Source organism: Apium graveolens, chromosome 3 (genome assembly GCF_009905375.1).
Source record: "Apium graveolens cultivar Ventura chromosome 3, ASM990537v1, whole genome shotgun sequence".
NCBI lineage: Eukaryota > Viridiplantae > Streptophyta > Magnoliopsida > Apiales > Apiaceae > Apium > Apium graveolens.
Genome location: NC_133649.1, coordinates 214,071,244 through 214,092,724, shown reverse-complemented (window position 1 = coordinate 214,092,724; position 21,481 = coordinate 214,071,244). Strand labels below are relative to the sequence as shown.

General features: G+C 33.9%; 1 protein-coding gene across 1 annotated transcript; it reads right to left on the bottom strand.

Moving 5' to 3' along the window:
- Nucleotides 1-1,993: 1,993 nt before the first annotated feature.
- On the bottom strand, nt 1,994-8,980 carry LOC141713083 (la-related protein 1C). Its single transcript, XM_074516316.1, has 6 exons — nt 8,357-8,980; nt 7,050-7,596; nt 6,808-6,964; nt 6,610-6,700; nt 3,052-3,123; nt 1,994-2,607 (listed from the first exon to the last, which is right to left on the bottom strand). Exons 1-6 carry the CDS (start codon nt 8,666-8,668, stop codon nt 2,323-2,325), a joined length of 1,464 nt encoding a protein of 487 aa, XP_074372417.1. The 5' UTR covers nt 8,669-8,980; the 3' UTR covers nt 1,994-2,322.
- Nucleotides 8,981-21,481: the final 12,501 nt, after the last annotated feature.

The window sequence follows — 21,481 nt, the reverse complement described above, 5'->3', positions numbered from 1 at the left end:
ATAGTTTTATATTTGATTTTTATATTTTTTAAAAATAAAGTACTTAATAAAATTTAAGAAAGAGATTTATATTGAATTAAACATCGAATAAAATTTAAAATAAAAAAGAACCACTTCACTTACTTACCATCATATTAGTTCGAGGGACGTATACCCGGGTATTCCGCATTGTTTCATTGCGGAAGTCTTCCGCGTGCATTGTTTCATTGCGGAAGTCTTCCGCGTTGAAACATTGCGGAAGTTCCGTGGCTGCGGAATTTTACCCCATGCAAATACACATAAATTACATATATACATAAATGCAGAGTACATGTTTGTAGAATACTGATTTGACTGTTGCCATTTGTAATATTTATCTTCATTTTGACAGACTCACAGTGACCATCAAATCCATCAATCTCTGTAATTCATAAAAGAGAAATAAAACAAGAATATAAGGTATGGGTTGGGGGGATACTAGTGAGAAGCAGTCAGATATTCGGATTCTGAATGCATACACAACAAGTAAAGTGTTATGGAGTTGTAACTTGAATATATACTCCTTTACTTCCCATTGCTGGATGGCTAGGCTGGTCGAATCGGTTTCCAAAATATTTCCCAAATGACATGTCATGTTTTAATTTGAGAACGTATATTTGATCTCATTATAAGGAAGTATTTAGGAACCATTTTGGTCACTCTAGCATTTGTGTCATTTGATATTGACTGGTTGCATTTCACAGTTGATATTAAAACCGAACGATTTTTAGTGTGAAAAATGTAAATGAGAAGAAAGAAGGATTTTTGGTGTGTCCAGATTTCCAGCAGAGGAAGAAACAGTGATAGACCGTTGGTAAATAATAAGTATATAAGTAAGAGGTTATTATCCGATGGATGTTGTGCAGGCATTAGCCCCGATTTCCAATGTCTTCCTTACTGCCTACTGCAGATGCCACTCTACTTATATTATCAATATATCCCCCCCGCATGCCTCAAATTCTGTGGGTAAGTAAGGTGGTTACTATTTTCTTTTTCTCTTTTCTTTTTCCGCTAATATAAATATTATACACGTTGGGTTAAACTCCAAGACCTCAAATACGACACCAATGATTCTTTAGCATTTTTTCTTTTTTTATATATGTGTATTCAAAACTACTAATATTTGGGACTTGATATTCATCCGGTAAGATATAAGCAACACAAACAACAGAGAAGCAATACAAGGTTTTATGATCAAAATACTTGAGCCATGGTCACCCTCCAGGTTACGGAAATAACTTATCGTCTGAAATATGCTGAAATCTCGTTTTTATACTCTCTAATATTCAACTTTCGTAACATTATGTAGAATACTAATAGTTTGAGATTTTTGCTAAAATCAAATTAAAAAGGACTATATTTATCAAAAGAATTATCAAAAAGTGCCATCACTTATTATTTTTGCCTCTAATTATTATATATTTGCTATAAAAATAACGACCAAGGGGTCATTTTAAAGATATACTGATAAAAACCAATAAAAATTATTTGAGGATAGGCAGACCTCTTGCCCCCCCTATTCAATCGGTGTCGACATATATTGGCAGGCAACTTTGTTTTATAGTTTCCCTAGCACAACTATCTAGTCTAGTTCATGCATGGATTTCAATGTTTTAGACACATGCCACACTCAAAACATTCATTGCTACAACATTATGAAAAATATAATCATAGTGTTGAGGAAGAAAGTATATATCTGAAATAAATTAAAATTGTATTCCACAAAAGCACTTGGTAAATAGAACCAAATATAATAGTGCTGAAACTATAGACTTAAACACATGAAACGACATCGAGTCTGATTCACCACGAGCTTTTTGGCCTTCATCTGCTAAAACACACCAATGGCTCTGAATAACCTATTCGTATGCTTCCACAATGGAAGATAACATGACCCCAAAGAATATCAAAAACTAGCTAAGGGGTAAGCTCAGGGGAAGTAGGAACAAAATTCCCCAAATAAGATACACAAGCAAACCACAAAATGATAACACATAGAAACAAAAACAATATGATCCCAACCATTACGGAACATTAATCCAAAATTTTCAAACACTTCCTTAAAGTCATAATATATTCTTGTTTTTTGTTGTTTTATTAGAGTTTTAGGTTTCTTCTTTATGTTTTTCTTCCCCTATTATTTTTTTTTTGTCTGTTTGCCACTCCAAGACGCAAAACCATCACCAACTGGTAAGATACATAGACAACCCAGCAGATTTAAAATGTTTTGTCACCGTCATTATAGTACTCCCTCTCTCTCTCACTCTCTTCCTCTATCGGACAAGGCATGACAGATTTCTGCGATCATTTACTTAGACTTCCAGCAGAACTCTTGCGCTCATAACCAGTCTGAACATCACTTCCACTTCCAGATTGTTGCGATTGGCTACTAAATTCTCCAGATAATGACTTCTTAAACATCTCAGTGTGGCCATGCACCGACTTCTCATCCAAAGAAACGCCTTGAAATTGACCTGTTAGCATATCATGACTAGCCTTTGTACGAGCCTGAGGGCTTGATACAGGAGAAAATGGGCCGGGAGGCATGATCCATTTCATCCACTCATTTCGCTTCCTAATTTTGTCATTCTGCAAAATTGAACATGAAATGAACATAAATACTTCAAACTGACATAAAAGAAGGGGGGGGGGGGTTTCAGTTGTGTGTTTCCCGGTGGGAGGTGGCGGTGGTGGGAGGGATAAAGGGTGGAGGTGTTCTCGCATTGGAATAAACATGTAACACAGAATGCAAAAACTAAATTAATAGCATACTCATTTACGTTAGACATTGGAACTACAATAATCTACTTGTCCAATCCAAATGGTTTTCTATCATTTATCACCTGCACAGGAATATTTTCGCATTGGAATAAACATGTAACACAGAATGCAAAAACTAAATTAATAGCATACTCATTTACGTTAGACATTGGAACTACAATAATCTACTTGTCCAATTCAAATGGTTTTCTATCATTTATCACCTGCACAGGAATATTTTCTTTAAAAAAGAAGTTAACAATGTATAATTACCTGGACTTCAACAACAGTTGACGCCTGAACAGCATTCAATATGAGCATAATATTGTCTGTCAAATTCAAAACCTGCAAAAGAGAAAAATAAATGGTGAGATGGTGTTGTATGTGCAACATATCACGCACAGCAATCTCCTACAAAAAATACATTCGGGGAAGCGCCGTCAGATTCACACTACAGGCCTTTCCTGGAGGTTTTTGATAGCGAAATACAACTTCAATTAAAAGAACAAAATGAATGATATAGATTTGACATGAAAGTTCATCAACTTATAAAAGAGAAAATAGAGAATCAACACATCGGGGAAAGTGTGAAAACCAACATAACAACATTTCTGCCGTTTATATTGAAGGCGTTCACTTCAATAAAATAAATATGACTTGCTTAGTTTCTATCAAGGTGTTCAGACTACGAACAAAAAGAAACAAAAGAACACAAGCTAATTCCATTCAGTGTGCTACAAATTCATTGTCCCTTTTATTCCTTCTCTTAATCCAAAGGTGGATAGTCATTCTTACTCGACTTATAACATGTTTTGAGTGCAACTTCTTGGGGAAGGACTAATTATATCATCTTAGAGCAATGCTGCAATGACGAAGAAGATAAATAAATAAAGATACCAGTTCATTGATACGACTACTACTTGCAAAAGAATGCTTTATCTCCGCTCCATATCACCATTTACATTAAAAAGTATTTTAGGATTTTAGATTGAATGAGAATGGAAATAGACTGAACTGCAATTTCTCAAATTGTTTACGAACACTGTCTTATAAGTTCGAATATAGAGAATGCATTAGCACGAAACCATTGGAAGTTAAATTTTGAACATGTAAAATGATATACAATATTCTTCTGATTCAAATTGATCATTTAAAAGAAATAACATGAAATGACTGCAAAAAATCTATTCACATGAAGATTACAGCTACCAAAAAAAATCATGACATAAATATTTTTAAAAAACCACACTGCTAAAAAAATTACATCGAGACCAGTATGAAAATATTAACGCGTGCAAGAAATATAAATGGCAAGGCTTAAACCACAGCACTAACATCTAATCTACAAAACTGAAAGCAAACACTGTAGAGGCTAGGTGAAGGCTAAATGAAATTTAAAATATGCATCGAGTAGTGCGGCAGTCAGTTTCCGACAAATGGCACTTTTAAGGATGGAGTACACATTGTTATATGATTCCACAAGTTATTAAGCAACTGAAAAAGCAACCAAAAACGGAATGCAAAATGACGACGTAGGACCATAAGCTAGAAGGGGATTAAAACTTGTGTTTCCACTTTCCATAAGCTATAACTTTTACCTACCGAGGACGTTACTGTGCCCGTGCCTATTCACAGAAATTTGGAACTTATCACGGTCATTTAACAAGACACAATCGTTACATGCACAATCAATATGAAGATAAAAAAAACAGATAGGAGATCATAATCAATAATCATTTACATACTACTCCCTCAGTCACTCCCAATTCTTTACAGTTGGGTCAGGCGCGGAGGACAGGGAAGGTGAAAAAAATGAGTAGAAAGTGGAAAATTGTCGAACCCGTCAATATTCAAGTAATAAATTAGAAAGATGAAAGAAAGTAGTGGGAAGTGGTGGGTTAGCAAAAAAAATAATGGGAAGTGGTGGGCCATTTAACTTTTTTAATTATTAAAATTTTACTATTCTGGGTACGTTTAAAAATGTAAAGTATTGGGAGGAACGGAGGAAGTACAACATACATTTTGAAAAAGTCTATGGAAGTAGGCTAACATCTCATACTGGTACTTGGTAAAGACCCTGTATTAAGGGTTTCAATAATCTTTTATTAATTTGTATTAATTAGACCATCATCTATATAATTTATTAAAAAAAATGGATCCCAATATAACTACATTAAGAACTAATAACTTGAAACTTAAAGGAGACTTATAAAATGAATGCAAGTAACATTTTTTTTGCCTCGTTGCAGTTTGTAGCTAGACTTAGACATTGATCAACATGAAACATGAAACTTTTAACTACTATTTTTTATCATATCGTTCCTTATGATAAATTGCAGGTCATAGTCATACATTACCAAACACATAATTAACTTAGTAATTGAACTCTCCAAGCAAAACTTATTTTTGGTAAAAAAAACTTATACTTGCAGACTATAAATAACTTATTTGTGGTAAGCCAAAAAGTCCTGAATGAAGTCCAGTAATAAACTAATAATAGTGTAGATTCATCTAGATGCACCGGTACATGATTATATACATATAAATATATATGTATATATATATGGACATGCACTTCTTGACACAAACTACATCACTACATCTCAAATACAAAGGTTGTACTGCTTTGTTCAAAGTACACCTCAAAACAATAAGTCGTCTATTTCCTATATTTAGGTCGGGATCCCTCTCCATTTACGCTCCATTTCTAACCCTATGTCTAATGGTTATTGGACTTAATAATTTAGAGGAAAAACAATAACTTTAATGTTAAACCTTTAATCGACCAATTTAGTAAAGAACACCATAGAAAGTCCAGAGGAAATTACAAGCATGTCTTTTTTGAAGCATATTAACTTAACCTATACTTATCTCATGTTAATAATAATAAAAAAACATCCATTTCGCAAAAGCATATGTTTTAGGCCAAAAAATAAATTATCTCGTTCAGAAATGTCAATTTCCAAATCTGGCAAAGCTAATTTGAAGTGAATTTCATATGGCAGCATATAGCTATAAAAAATTGGAATCATCAATTACTAGTAGATTGTAACAAAAAAATATACGGAGCAAAAAAAAATTGAAGGACCAAGAGCAAAAAAGAACATAAAATAAGAATCGACATGTGAATTTATAAAAGGAAAACTGCTTTACATGACATGCTACCAAGACTGTTTCAAAAGAAAAGAACATGCTCATGTCAGTTCCAGGCTTTCAAAACATACCACTTCTTCAAGCTATTAAGTAGGGAGGATAGGTAGAGTAAATCAAAGTTCCCTCAAACTTGTAATAGCACCGATCATAAGAGAATCAAGGAAATAATATATTAGACTAAAACTACACCAGAAATGGTATAGCAACTTAGTCTCCCATATTCACAAGAAAATAATTGCTAAGAGATGTGACAACTCCACGAGTTCATCACACCATGTAAGGTGCAGAACTTTATTATGTTGTGTAATTTCTCTTAGGACTACCATAAGTCCAGAAGGAGAACTAAGGCTGTCCAACAGATCATAAGAAAATAATCAAGGAAATAAGATATTACCACAAATTCTATAGCAAGTTAGTCTCCAATGTTCACAAAAAAAATAAAAATAAGATATGTCACAATGTCACAAGTTCATCATACCATGTAAGGTGCATGACTTATGATGTTGCATACTTACCCCAAGTAGAACAGAAGCCATCCAACAGCTAGAAAATTGGATGATAGAATAAGGCATAAAAGAACAAATTAAAGAATTCATTATAATAAGCAGAAAAATTAGAACCACAAAGGAGTAAACATAACTGCACAGATATAGTTATACAAATATCGTAAAAACTTACTTTCTTAAAGCCTGCTATTAACTTAATAGGAACCCATCCCTGTTCGTCCATGTTTTTCCGCAAAAATGTATCTTTAACTAAATTTTCATTGCTGCAAAAGCAAAACTTAAAGTTAAATAGCTGTTTAGTTCCCCACAAAACTAACATATCGCTTGACCAACAACAGATCTAGAAAGTAAAATAAAGAAAATGAAGTACCTGAAATAATATTCTATTTGATTCATTATCTTAACATGCAACTGAGGATCTGGAAAGGGAGGATAATACATAGGATGAGCTGCCACCTGTGGCATGATAGGCACAACTCCTCTGAGAGATTCCGGACTTTGAACATAAAATACAGGTTGTGGAACATCTGAAATCACATATATGTTGGTTACAAAGCATATATATCGAGCAAAACTGTGATATATAATACAATTAATGATAAAACATCTCACCTGTGGGGAAAACCATGTGACTGGGAAAAGGGCGGACAGGGACAGGCACAGGCTGAGGAGCGATAAACTGAGACGCATGTGGACCTCGTGGATAGCCCCTATGAGCACCTCTCTGCTGCTGCATGTAGTTGTCCCTGCTACCGTAACTCTGCTGAGTATGATTCCAGTCCTGATTCCCACGATCCTGATCACGTCTTCCCCCATAACTATGATGATAAGAAGCATCTCCACGTGGATGCTGCCCACTGCCTCCCCGCCTGTTAAACGAATTACTACGCTGGGGTTGGTGATCATTCCCAAATCCTCCCTTTGGACCACCCTCCTTATGGGAGAAAGACTCTCCAGTAGCATTACCAGGTTTTCCTGGTGGCACTTCCACAGCTGGAGCCTGTGGTTTTGGTGAAGATGGCTGAATAAAGCCTCCATTGTTTGTACCACGCTTAATAGACCTTTGGCGTGTATTTGTTACATGATTCACATTTGAATTAGGACTTGAAGTATTAGCTAAAACTTGTTTACTTGAAGATATAGAGCCCATTCCACTAACCTGAAATACAGAAACATTTACAAAAATTAAACATATATCACCATATTCAACTAAAAGGCCAAATGATATATGCTATATTTAAGTATTTGGATATTTTTAAATATCCACATATATAAATATAAATTATATATAATTAACTCAATTAAATATTCATTAGTTACTATATTTTATCATATCATATATCTAATGATAATTTATATTTTATTAGAACCATGATTGAGGATATGATACTAAGGGAATTTCATAAAATAGAGCAGAGAATTCATGATTTAAAGGGATATTTACAACATTATAGCTAATTCAGAAGTTGATGCATTCTCTAGTCTTTCTCAACGTATCTTTTGGAGCTAAAAAAAGTGGCAAGTAGATAGAAGATGAAATAACATGAAACTTGAGGATGTTCTTCAAAAAAAAATAAAAAATGAAATATTCTCTCGCTTTCTTTGGTTGATGCAAATGTGTTTTCAAGCCGTAAAATTCTCTCATCTTCTATCAACATTCCTTTAAAATTCATCTCACCAACAACAATAACAATGAAACTATTAATCTCATTCAATACCTCTTTAACTTTAAAAAGGGATCAACTTTAGAATCAATTAACTCATCATTTTAAATAGTTTCTTCTACACTAAATTCAATTATTATCCCATATAATAAAACATATTAATTAATGAATTTCTAACCAAATGAAAATGATAATTAAAATCTTATAACACAATGTACGAAACATAAACACAATCCGAGGCATTGCTAACTAAACCTGAGATGCAGGCAAGGATCCTTCAGAAAGAAGCGAATCGGAAGAAGCCGATTTAGGAGGAGCTTTCGAAAGAGCAGGCCAGGAGTGAGTATCCATAACAGGACTAACATCAACAACAGCAGTAGCCGCCGTAACAGCACCAGTATTTCCATTACCATTCAATGGCTTCCCCCACACTTGTTTCACACTATTATCACCCGAATTGATCGGAGCCCCAACAGAATCCGAGTCAGCACCAACTAAAACAGAAGTCGGTTCGGATTGAACAAACACTTGTGGTGGTTCGGATTGGGTAAAAACATTGGTTGCCATTAAAATTAGGGTTTATAATTGAATTGATTAAGAAAGTAGTGATTGATAAGTAGTAGATGATCGAAGTTGAATTAATGAAAAATCTCGATCAAAGTGGATTGATGAGTGAAGAGAATAATGTGAATCAAAAATTAGGGTCGGGTCGGATCAGAAGAAGGATCCGATCGGCGCTATCTCGCTCTGAAGGAAGAGGAGAGCTAGGGAGAGAATGGAAAGAGAGAGACAAAATTGGATGGAAAATTATACCAAACCCTCTCCACCTCCTCTTTCTCGTTTCCCAATACTTTCCTTCCCCTGGTCGAAGATACCTTATTTCACTTTCTCTTGACCAAATTGCCCTTTATATCATGTTTTTATGCCCTACTCCCCAGTTTTAAAAAATAAAACAACACAAAAAAATATATTTTTTTTCACTCTTGTTTATATTTTTGAGTTTCTTAAGAAGAGAAATAAATGAAGAAAGTGAAAATTTGAAATTTTTTCACTCCAAAAATTTATATAAAAGGGAAAGCAAGCGGTGTGATTAATTAAAATAATAATCAACATTACAAATATACCCTTATTACTTAAGTTATATTTTTTTAAAATTTTACAATTAAATTATAACTTAATAATTATTTTAAAATTTTCCTTCCAATTCCTGATCATGTTAATAACATTAATTTCGCTCTTTTATTTTAGATACATGAAAAATAAAATAAACTATCGCTACCTTCAGTTACTTCTCTCTTAAAATTTTCTTGAATAGCCTTGACATAATAACATGCTAACAACATCTTCAACGACGTTACCTAAAATGCTTAGTTAAAATAATATAAAATAATGATAATGTATAATTGTTAAACTTACAAGGTAATTTACTCCGGTGGAGTGGATTATAAAGATGATTAAAGGGATCCAAAATTTAAATTTAGGAAAATCCCTGAGTTGCTTGAATTAAACGATGTCGTACTGTCTTTAAGACACTCTAAACCGATTTATATACGGTATATCATATGTTATTTACTGAGCATCAAACACCTAACTACATCTTTCAATTTTAAATGAACAACTTCATTGTCAGATCACTTCAACACAACCAAAAATAAGAACATCATTTTAATCAAAGTTTATATCCAATGCTAAAATCACAAGTTTGGCTTGTGTTTGTTAGTTGTTGCATCCATGGTTTATAAACTAGACAACAAAGTATAAATGAAAATATTTTGAACATCCTGCACAACAGGGAGACGGAAACAACGTGATAGAATCCCTGAACATATACAAAGCCCTAGTTCTAATATTATGTTATGTTTGATATGTTTATGATAATATAAATTTTATTTTTTTGGGAAAAAGGGAAGTTTAGGGTTTAAAAAGAAGAATTGAAACAATTTTAGTTTAATTACCTCAGGAATTTTCCTCAGGTTAATCTTAGGTTTTTTCTCTTATAATGATTGGCTATATTTTAAAAATAGCAACTTGTTATTCTTTTAAGTTGTTCTAGATAGAATGTATTATTTTTATAGGATAATAAATGATGTGTACTTTAACTACTGGTCTTTACATGTCGACAAACATAGTCAATACAGAGAGGTTGGCTAAAATATATTTATAATATTTTTAACACACTTTTAGTTTTAGTTAAGAATTTTAACTCATGAGGATGCTCTAATACTATCATGAAATTGTCATGGAGTTGGGCGACCACGAAAATTTTGAATTTACAAGAACTAATCAGAGTTCATCGCCCTTGTGGTGGTATTAATCATATAGAAACAATAAGGTTACTACTCTTTAGAGAATTTGCAGGTCCACGATTATGACTCATTCATATAGTGACGGAGGCAGAAATAAATATGATGAGAGCCAAACTATACTTTAATCTTTCTTTTCTAATTATAAGTAGAAAATTGTAACATGAAATATCATAAGAACATATATGAACTTGGATGTGTTGTTTGCAGGGGCTAGTTGTGCTCAATATTGCGTGTTTTTTTTAATTTAAACGATAAGTTTTATCCCTGTTCAATAATATTCTCCAGAGACCCGTTATACTGATCAAATCCAAGTAATTAAATTTAGTTTGATTTTATTTTGTTTAAATCCAGATAAATATATACTTTTGTTTAACTCAAATAAATAGTAAATATTATTTTGTTTTAACTGGAAGAATTTTATTTTGATTTTAATTTTGTTTTATCATGGATTAGTTATATAAATTTTTAGCCAGGATGTATAGTAAATACTATTTTTTTAGCACGATGCTATTATTCCAATCGACAAATTACTAGTTCAATGATATATTTTTTTAGCCGAATCAATAGTAGTTATAATTTTGTTTTGGACCGAAATTCATTACAATGAATAAACTCAACTGATCATACTTAATTTGATTTTAAATTTATTTTAATCTCAACCAATAGTATAACTTTGAATAGTCTAATTTTTTTAATTAAGATGAATAGTGTGTATTATTTTGTTTTATTTCAATACCATTAACTAACGAATGAATTATCCTTATCTAAGTTTGGAAACAAAAGCAATCATGTGTATTATATAAACTCAAGTACTATACAAACTCAAATATGGTACCGACTACCAAATTTTTAATGTACTGGTGTGCAATGCACGAATGTTTATTCGACAAATATTTATTAATTTGAAATAGTTAAAAAAAACAAATTAAAGTTCAAACAAACAAAAAAAATTACCGTGTTTCGTTTGATTTTATTTCGGCTCTATCTTAATTTCTATAAATCAGATTTTAATAATTTTATGGTCCACGCAAAACATACAAAGTAATGTTTGATTCAGTGATAGTTTAAAAATTTTATCCAAAAAATATTATCCAGAATTTGAAGGAAAACAATTATTACGAATTTTGTATTATTATTATATTCAGTTTAAGAAACCTTTTTGGTTTAAATCATTAAAAGGGTAAGATATTTTATTCAATTTATAATACCTACTTATAGTTGATTATAGAATATTCCTTTATTTTAGATTTAATGATTATGATTAATTTGTTTAAATATCTAACGTTCCATATTAAATTGGTGGTACAGGGACCATAACTACCAAAAAAATTGGATAAGATCCCCCTTCATGCATCACTACACCATAGATTGAATATAGCAAAGCTCACTTTAAAATTTGTCCATAAAACATTGCTATATATAAAGTAGTTTTGGAAAATACGTAGTTATTGTAATGTTTTTAAAAATGTTACAACAGATTGCATTGTTGGCAAAAATTTGAAGATTTTGCAACGATTTTAGAAAACCGTTGCAAAGGCATTCAAAAATTGGGCCGAAAATTTCCCGGGTCTTAAAAAAATAAACGGGCTTTCCTTTTTTTTTGCCCGGGCTTTCCAAAACAGTACACGCGTATTATTATAGTATTTACTATTATTATTATTATTACGCTCAAATTTTTCTAAATAATACCACACACAAACACGCACCCTCACTCTACGCACTCACATCTCACACACACACACACTCAGATCTACACACATCGAGAGAGGGGGGGGAGGGAGAGAGAGTCTTGAAGGTTTAAAGAACACTGAAACTCACACATTGGGTTCAATAACACTGAAGTTCACACATCGGGCTCAAGAACACATCGGGCTTGAAGGTAACTTCCAATCGATTTAATTGTTAGTAAATTGAAAAGTGTGTTTTAATTAGGGTTTGTTTGTTAATTAGGGGTTTCCAATTGAGATTTTTTATGCACATTTTAAAATTAGGGCTTCGAGATTGTGATTTTGTTAAAGGTTTTAAATTGGGGTTTTTTTTGTTAGATATATTTGTGATGTCATGTCTAATAATGATTTGTGTAATTAGTTTTCAGATCTTGACTAACAGGACAAATCAGGACTTAACTGAAAATCAGTACTTATACTGAAGTCAGAACTTGGGATATCAGAACTTAAGTTATCAGAACTTAAGATATCAGAAGATATTCATCAAGAGATAATATCAGGACTTAAGAAGACTTTCAGATAAGGAAGGCGGCTGATTGAAGGGAAAGAAGATCAAGACTAAAACAAGAAGAGATATGCATGGAGAAGAATTCTATGAAGAATAGAAGACTTGGAGGAAAAGATAACTAATTGATATATTTTAGGATACAGAATCATATTCGATATCAATTAGAGATTATCTTGTAACTGTGTGGTATTTAAACACAGCATAGGGTTTACACTAGAAGTGTTATCATTATCGAGAATATTATTCATTGTAACCCTAGCAGCTCTCGTGATATTTGTTCATCACTGAGAGAGAACAGTTTCATTGCAATACTGTTTTAATAATAAGATTATTCTTTGTTACATACTTGTGTTCTTAATTCGACTTGATTGTATTATACACTGTATTCAACCCCCTTCTACAATGTGTGTGACCTAACAAGTGGTATCAGAGCCAATATGTTAACACATATAGAGTAAAGATAAAAAATAATCATGTCTGAAGAAGAACAAACTCCAACCAAGCCCACCAAAACTGAAGAAACTCCAAAGACTCAAATCCACAGTTGATATGAGACTATTAGGGTTCCCATGCTGAGACCTTCTGAGTATCCCATATGGAAAGTGAGGATGGCTATGTTTCTGGAAGCTACAGATCCAGAATACCTTGACATAATTAATGAAGGACCACATAAGCCAACCAAGCTCTCTGTAGTAGTTGCGGATCAGCCAACAAAGACTACACTAAAGGAGAAAAGTGAGTATACAGCTGAAGATATCTCATCTATTGCCAAGGATGCAAGGTAAGGCATTTGCTGCATAGTGCCATTGATAATGTCATGTCAAATAGGGTAATTAACTGCAAGACTGCAAAAGAGATATGGGATGCCTTGGAGATAAGATGCCAGGGAACTGATGCAATTAAGAAGAACAGGAGGACTATACTCACTCAAGAGTATGAGCACTTTGACTCAAAACCTGATGAGTCATTAACTGGTTTATATGACAGATTTATCAAACTCTTGAATGATCTGTCACTGGTGGATAAGAAATATTTTAGAAGATTCTAATCTTAAATTCCTTTTAGCTCTTCCTGAAAGTTGGGATTTGAAGGCAACTACTATAAGAGACAACTATGCTCTTGATGAAACTACTCTTGATGAAATTTATGGTATGCTCAAAGCTCATGAACTTGAGATGGATCAAAGAAGTAAGAGGCATGTGAGAAAGTCAAGAACAGTTGCTCTTAAGGATGAGGAGGAATCCCCCAAAGTGGCTGCCTCAAAGAAAGGGAAAGGAAAGGCTCTCATCATAAAGTCTGATTCAGATTCATCAAGTTCTGATGATGATGATGAGTATTCAGAAACTGAAAGTCTATCTGAGATGGATGCTGATGAAGAGATGATGAAATTGTGTGCTCTTATGGTGAAGGGTATCACAAAGATAGCCCGCAGGAAATTCAGAAAAGGGAAAGAAGATTTCAGGAAAAGTGGAAGTTCTGATAAGAAGAGTTTTAGAAACTCTGAAGGCAAAGGAGGAAAGTCTGACAGAGGAGATTACTCAAATGTTAAATGCTATAATTGTGGTGAGAAAGGCCACATATCTCCTTATTACAAGAAATGAAAAGGTGACAAAGGCAAGGCACTTGTCACAAAGAAGAAAATCTGGACATACACTTCAGATTCTGAAGATGAGGTGAACTATGCCTTGATGGCAAATGCTGATAGCAGTTCTGAAGCTGCTGAGGTAAAGGTACCTCAAACAACTTATACTTTTCATACTGATGATATTACTGAGTTGAGATCTTATATTAAAACCATATTCATTAGCTATAGAGATCAGAATTTAACATGTGATAGGTTAACTTCTGAAAATCCGGCTTTTAAGAAAAGGAATGACTATTTAGAAAAGGAGTTAGTTATGTTCCATCAAACTCATAAAGAAAGATATGATGCTTTTTATGTTAGAGATGGAGTGCTAAAATTGAATCAATCTCTAAAAACTGAGTTAGAAAAGGAAAGAGAGATTATCAGGACTTGGACTAACTCTGGCAGAACAACTCAGAATTTGCTAAGTAGTGGAAACTGGAAAGAGGGCTTAGGTTATGGAGATGATAAAAGTGAAATAGGAACTGAACAAATTAAGCCAATTATTTTTAAACAGACTACTAAGCCAAAGGTAAATCCTGTTAAGTTTGTAGCTAAAACCGTAAAGTCTTATTCTGAAAAGATGAAAATATTGATACAGAAGTTAAGGCAGAGTCAACTTCTGACAAATTTAAACAGGATAAACCAGTTGAAGTTAACATAGGCTTAATGTTAGCATAAACTCTGAAGTTATTCCTTCTAGTGTAAGTTCTGATGTAAAGTCTGATACTGTAAAATCTGTTATGAAAAATGTTAGCATAAACTCTGAAGTTAAATCCGCTGCAAATGCTAACAAACTTAATAAGGCCAAAGGATCCAAGCAAGTCTGAGTCCTTAAAACTAATCATTAGTGGTTTTTGTGATTGCAGGGCAACAGGAAAAACATCCTAGTTCTGGACAGTGGATGTTCAGGACATATGACTGGAAATAAAGCCCTGCTATCAGACATTGTGGAGAAAGCTGGCCCAGGAGTTTCTTATGGAGATGACAATATGGGAAAAACTCTGGGATATGGAAATATCAATCTTAGGAATGTCATCATTGAAAAAGTAGCTCTTGTCTCAGGACTTAAACACAATCTGCTGAGTGTTAGTCAAATCTGTGACAGAGGTTATCATGTGGATTTCTTTGAAGAACACTGTGAAGTTGTAAGCAAATCTACAAGCAAAGTTGTTCTGAAGGGATACATGCATGGTAACATTTATGAAGCCAAGCTTTTAACAAGTTCTGATGATTCTGCAATCTTTCTGTTAAGTAGAGCATCAATTAAAAAAAGTTGGGATTGGCACAAGAAACTCTCTCATTTAAATTTTAACAATATAAATGAACTAGTCAAGAAAGATCTTGTGAGAGGACTGCTAAAATCAATATTTGCTCCTGATGGCCTTTGTGATTCATGTCAAAAGGCAAAACAAAGAAAATCTTCATTCAAGAGCAAGACTGAATCTTCAATTCTTGAGCCTTATCACCTACTACATGCTGATCTATTTGGTCCAGTGAATGTCATGTCTATTGTAAAGAAAAAATATGCTATGGTCATAGTAGATGAGTTTACCAGATACACATGGGTGTATTTCTTGCACACAAAAAGTGAAACTGTATCTATCTTGATTGATCATGTCAAACAACTGGATAAATTGGTCAAAGACTCTGTGAAGATCATAAAAAGTGATAATGGCACTGAGTTCAAGAATTTAATCATGGAAGAGTTCTGCAAAGACCATGGAATAAAGCAGGAATTCTCTGCTCCTGGAACTCCATAGCAAAATGGAGTTGTTGAAAGAAAGAATAGAACTCTTATTGAAGCTGCAAGAACTATGCTTGATGAAGCAAAGTTCCCAACCTACTTTGGGCTGAAGTTATGCAGACTGCTTGTTTTACTCAGAATGCAACACTTATCAACAAGCATGGAAAGACACCATATGAGATGGTGAAGAAAAAGAAGCCAACTCTGAAGTACTTTCATATATTTGGATGCAAGTGTTTTGTTCTTAAGACTCATCCTGAACAGCTATCCAAATTTGATCTAAAAGCTGATGAAGGAATTTTTGTTGGATATCCACTTTCCACAAAAGCCTTCAGAGTCTACAATTTAAGAACAAGGGTTGTCATAGAATCTATCAATGTCTCCTTTGATGATAAGAAGATTACTAGACTTGAAGATTTCAATGATCATGATCAACTGAGATTTGAGAATGAAGTTTTAAATTCTGATTTTGTAAATTCTAATAGTCTAAATCCTGATACTACAAACTCTGATGGGTTAAACTCTGATGTTATTGAAACTGTGGTGACTACGCCAAAGGAAAATGCACATGTGTAGGAAGAGCATATTGAAGATCCACCTACATCTCAAGAAGCATCAGAACCTAGAACAGGATCTTCAAGTTCTGATTCATCAAGTTCTGATGGACCAAGTTCTGATAATTCTGGAAACTCAAATTCTGAAGGATCCAACTCAGAGTGCATAATTTCAGGGGGAGTATTAGAAAATGTTGATGGAGACATTATGGATCATGGGGGAGCATCCAGTTCTAGAGATCACCTTCCATCTGCAAGAAAGTGGACTAAAGCACATACACCTGACTTAATTATTGAAAATCCTGAAGTAGGTGTTAGAACTAGAACAACAACTTCAAATGAATGTCTCTATCATTCTTTTCTTTCTCAGACTAAACCAAAGAAAGTGGAAGAAGCTCTTCAAGATGCTAATTGGGTGCAAGTAATGCAGGAAGAGTTAAATAAATTTGAAAGAAATAAAGTCTGGACCCTAGTGCCAAGACCAAAGAATAGATCTGTTGTTGGTACAAAGTGGGTGTTCAGAAATAAAACTGATAGTGATGGCATAATTACAAGAAATAAAGTGCAAAAGGATATTCTCAACATGAGGGAATTGATTATGATGAAACATTTGCACCAGTTGCTAGATTGGAAGCCATTAGGATATTTCTGGATTATGCTGCTCACAAAAAGTTTAAAGTCTTTCAAATGGATGTAAAAAGTGCTTTTCTTAATGGAGCATTGGAAGAAGAAGTATATGTTGAACAACCTCCAGGTTTGTAGATTCAAAATTTCCTAATCATGTCTACAGACTTGATAAAGCACTTTATGGCCTTAAGCAAGCTCCAAGAGCATGGTATGAGACATTAGCTCAGTTTCTTCTGGAAAGTGGATTTAACAGATGGACTATTGACAAAACTTTATTCTATCTCAACCATGTAAAGGACTTACTTTTGGCGCAGATATATGTTGATGATATCATTTTTGGTTCTATAAATGACAGACTTTGTAAAAGGTTTGCCAAGCTAATGCAGTCAAGATATCAAATGAGTATGATAGGAGAACTTAGCTATTTTCTGGGTCTTCAAGTCAAGCAGAATAAAGAAGGAACTTTTATTTGTCAATCTAAGTACACCAGAAATTTGTTGAAGAAATTTGGAATGCAAGACTGTTCAAGTGCATCCACTCCTATGACCACTGTAACAAAATTGGATAAGGATACTGGTACATCAGTAGATATTACTGATTATAGAGGTATGATTGGCTCACTACTCTATATAACTGCAAGTAGACCTGATATTATGTATGCTACCTGTCTTTGTGCAAGATTTCAAGCAGATCCAAGAGAACCTCACTTAACAGCTGTGAAAAGAATTTTCAAGTACCTTAAGGGTACAGCTGATCTAGGATTGTGGTATCCTAGGGAATCAGACTTTAAGCTAATAGGTTACTCATATGCAGATTTTGCAAGGTGTAAAATTGACAGGAAAAGCACAAGGGGAAGCTGCCAATTTCTTGGAGGCAGATTAGTTTCTTGGTTTAGCAAGAAACAAAAGTCAATTTTTACATCAATTGCAGAGGCAGAGTACATTGCTGTAGGAAGCTGTTGTGCACAAATTCTTTGGATGAAGAATCAGTTACTGAATTTAGGGTTAATATATTCTAAAATACCCATTTACTGTGATAATCAAAGTGCTATTGCTATGACAGGTAATCCAGTTCAGCACTCAATGACAAATCACATCAGCATTAGGTACCACTTCATAAGGGAGCATGTGATGGAAGGTACAGTGGAATTGCATTTTGTTCCAACAGATCAACAACTAGCAGATATCTTCACAAAACCACTATGTGAAGCTAATTTTACAAGATTGGTAAATGAACTTGGAATGGTTTCAGGTTCTGTCTCTAAATCTGTTTAGTTTATGTTCTGATACATCAGACCTTATAATCAGTATTTACAGATATTACTATCTTTATGTAATTTGTGCTGAAATTGACATTTAACTAAGTGCTGATTGTTGTATGATGTGAATTTCTAAACTCTGATAGTGATATGAATGTTTCTGTGACTATTCATTCCAATGAGGATAACTGTGCTAGATGCTGACCTAGTAGTCTCTAATATACTAAAGATCCTATGTTTGAAGTAATTGTTTATGTGTAAATCTTTTAACACAAGCAAATTCTGATATTGAGCTTGGTTAGGTTTACTTTGTGTATCTTATTACTAAGTCAAAAACTAGAATAGTGCTTCTTATCCGTTAAGTTCTGATGTTGGTAAATCTTATGGATGTACTACGTGCTGATATGCCTCACTTATCAAAAGAAAAAGTAAAGAGAAGAAATAAATATCAGGTACTCCTTTGAGATCTAGAGAAAAATATATGTGGAAGGGAAGACCCAAATGCATTGCTGGTATTAAGTAATATGCATTAGAAAAGCAAAATAAAATTTTCTTGGTGACTTTTCACATTCTCTGATTACTTGAGAAATACTCTGATAATAGTATAAATAAATTCTGATAAGCAGTTGTGACTCACTTACACTGAGGAGCTCCTGTGAAAAAAAATATCAAAAGATGCATAAAATGAGCACAAAACAGTTAAGGTGGACTCATGCATGAACTCATTCTATAGTAGACTTTAGACTAATGACAGATTTTGAGCAAAGTTCTTAGTTATGCCTTATTTCTAAGATGTACTGAAGTGAATCAGACTTTACTCTTTGTCTGATATTTAGCTTAAAGCACACACTTACACTCCATATGAATGATGAAAATTACTGTGGTGATCAATGTTATTTTAGATGAACAGTTTAAGTGTCAGTTGCATATATTCTGAGGACAAATTCTGATGGAAGTTCTGATGATTAAGTTCTGCGGAATCCATATCAGTATTTGTGTGAAGAATTACAGAAATAAACATTCACTTTTTGAGTACAGAAGCCATATTCTGATGATCTTTAAATTCTGATAATATTCAAGTTCTGATGCTTACGTGGCAGTATTTATTTTCTTGATTTATTTTTGGTCAATACTTGAACTGTTATATTTTATCAGAATATTGGTTTAAGTGAGATAAAGACAGTCATAATTACTTGTTTAGTGGGAACAGTTACTGTACATCAGATGAACCACTACTAGCAAGTGAACACATAGAAGGGCTGTAGAAGAATCAATCTCTGAAGAAGGAATGGAAGCATCAGTTGTGGAAGGGGGTCAAGAATCTCTGATCCCACAAGAACCTACTGTAGTTGAATCTCTTCCAAGTGCTGAGCCAGAACTTCATGAAGCTCACAAATCTCCAATCCAAGAGCCATAGACTACTCCAATGCCTACACCTCATGTGTTTCCAACAAACTCTCCAGTACATGCTGACAACCCAGGCACAAGTGCTGAAATTGATATCAACAACTTGGATGTGCCTTTGGTCTTGAATCTGGAAGCTCCATCTACTTCACATCTTTCTCAACACACTACACCAACAACTCAATTGATAGATGTTGATGTCCATGAAGATGAATCTTCTATTGCTTCACATACAATCATTCGATCAAAAGATGCTGATACTGAAGATTTTGCAAGTTCTGTTAAAAGAAAATACTGGTGAAACTGCTATAAATATAAATGCTGATGCATCTGGTCCTTCTGGACATGCCCCTCCAAAAACAGTATGTAAAGCTGATTTGATTAAGAAGTTTGTGAGAAAGGATGCACCAGTTCCTTGGAGTGAAACTAACAGAGGAAGAGAATGGATCAAAGAGTGGAACAAAGTTGATTTTGTTCCTACTGCAAATGTTCTTGCTGAGCACCTGGCTAAAGCTGATGAAATGCTGATGAATGATGACTTCAAAGCACAGCTCAGAGTTACTGCATTGAGTACCAAGAACCTTCAAGGTCAACACTCAATAACTCAAGCCAAGGTGAACAAAATTCAAGATACAGTGACTAAGTAAACCATGAATGTCACATTGGACAAGAAAAAGTTTTTTAAGCCAGCCTTTGACCGCATTGAGTATATAGAAAAGACTCAATAAAAGCAGCAAGCTCAATTATCTGATATTTTAAAGAATCAAGCTGCTCAACAAAACCAACTCAATAAAATCCAAAACTCTATGGAATTGCTTGTCTCCCTGCTTCTACCAGATGATGCCAAAAAGGGGGAGAAACTAATTAAGTCCAAATGCACAACTGATCAACCACTGAAGGGTAAGGATGATGATAATGAAGACTAGGGAAACTCTGAAAGGAGTAGAGGTCTAAGTCAAGGCAGGGGTTCTTTATCAAGGGAAGCCAGAACTATAAGTCAAAGAACAAGTTCCGATTCTAAAATGATAAGTTCTCATGAACAAACTTTGAAACTTGATGAAGAGATCTCCAAAAGGTTGTTCCTAAAGGACAATCCAGGCATGGATATTAAAAGTCTGAAGGAAGAAGAGATTAGACTGAAAGCTGAAAATGACAAATCTAAGTCAAATTCTAAAACTCAAGTCACAGCAAAGAAACCACCTAAGCCTAAAGGCATTGTGATCAAAGAGAGGACAAATACTGAGGCATCTAAGGCCAAGTCCAAATCACAGGTGGAAGTTGATCCTAGATTCAAGGGTAAGGCAAAAGTTGATGAATCTGTAAAGATATATATGCCAAACATGGATCTGGAAGTAAATGTTGATGAAGATACAACTTTGATTTTGAAGGAGAAAAGGAATATTCAAGCAACCTCTGACAGAGCTCAAGTTGTCTTGACATCAGAAGAAAAGGAAACCTCTGACATTGCTCATGTTAAACCTTCAACAGTTTTACTACCTGGGTTTACTAAAGCTCAACAATCTGTTCAACCTATGAAGACTTCAACAAATATTTTTCAGGGTAGATTGATCCAAGGGAAGGAAGCTAGAGATAAAAAAGGACTGGGTAATCCTGATGAGAAAAGA

Coding starts and splice junctions, on each gene's coding strand:
- LOC141713083 (XM_074516316.1), bottom strand. CDS start 8,668: ATGGCAACCAATGTTTTTACCCAATCCGAACCACCACAAGTGTTTGTT. Junction 6,965..7,049: donor TCACATGGTTTTCCCCACAG/GTGAGATGTTTT, acceptor ATGTGATTTCAG/ATGTTCCACAACCTGTATTT. Junction 6,701..6,807: donor CAAATAGAATATTATTTCAG/GTACTTCATTTT, acceptor TTGCTTTTGCAG/CAATGAAAATTTAGTTAAAG.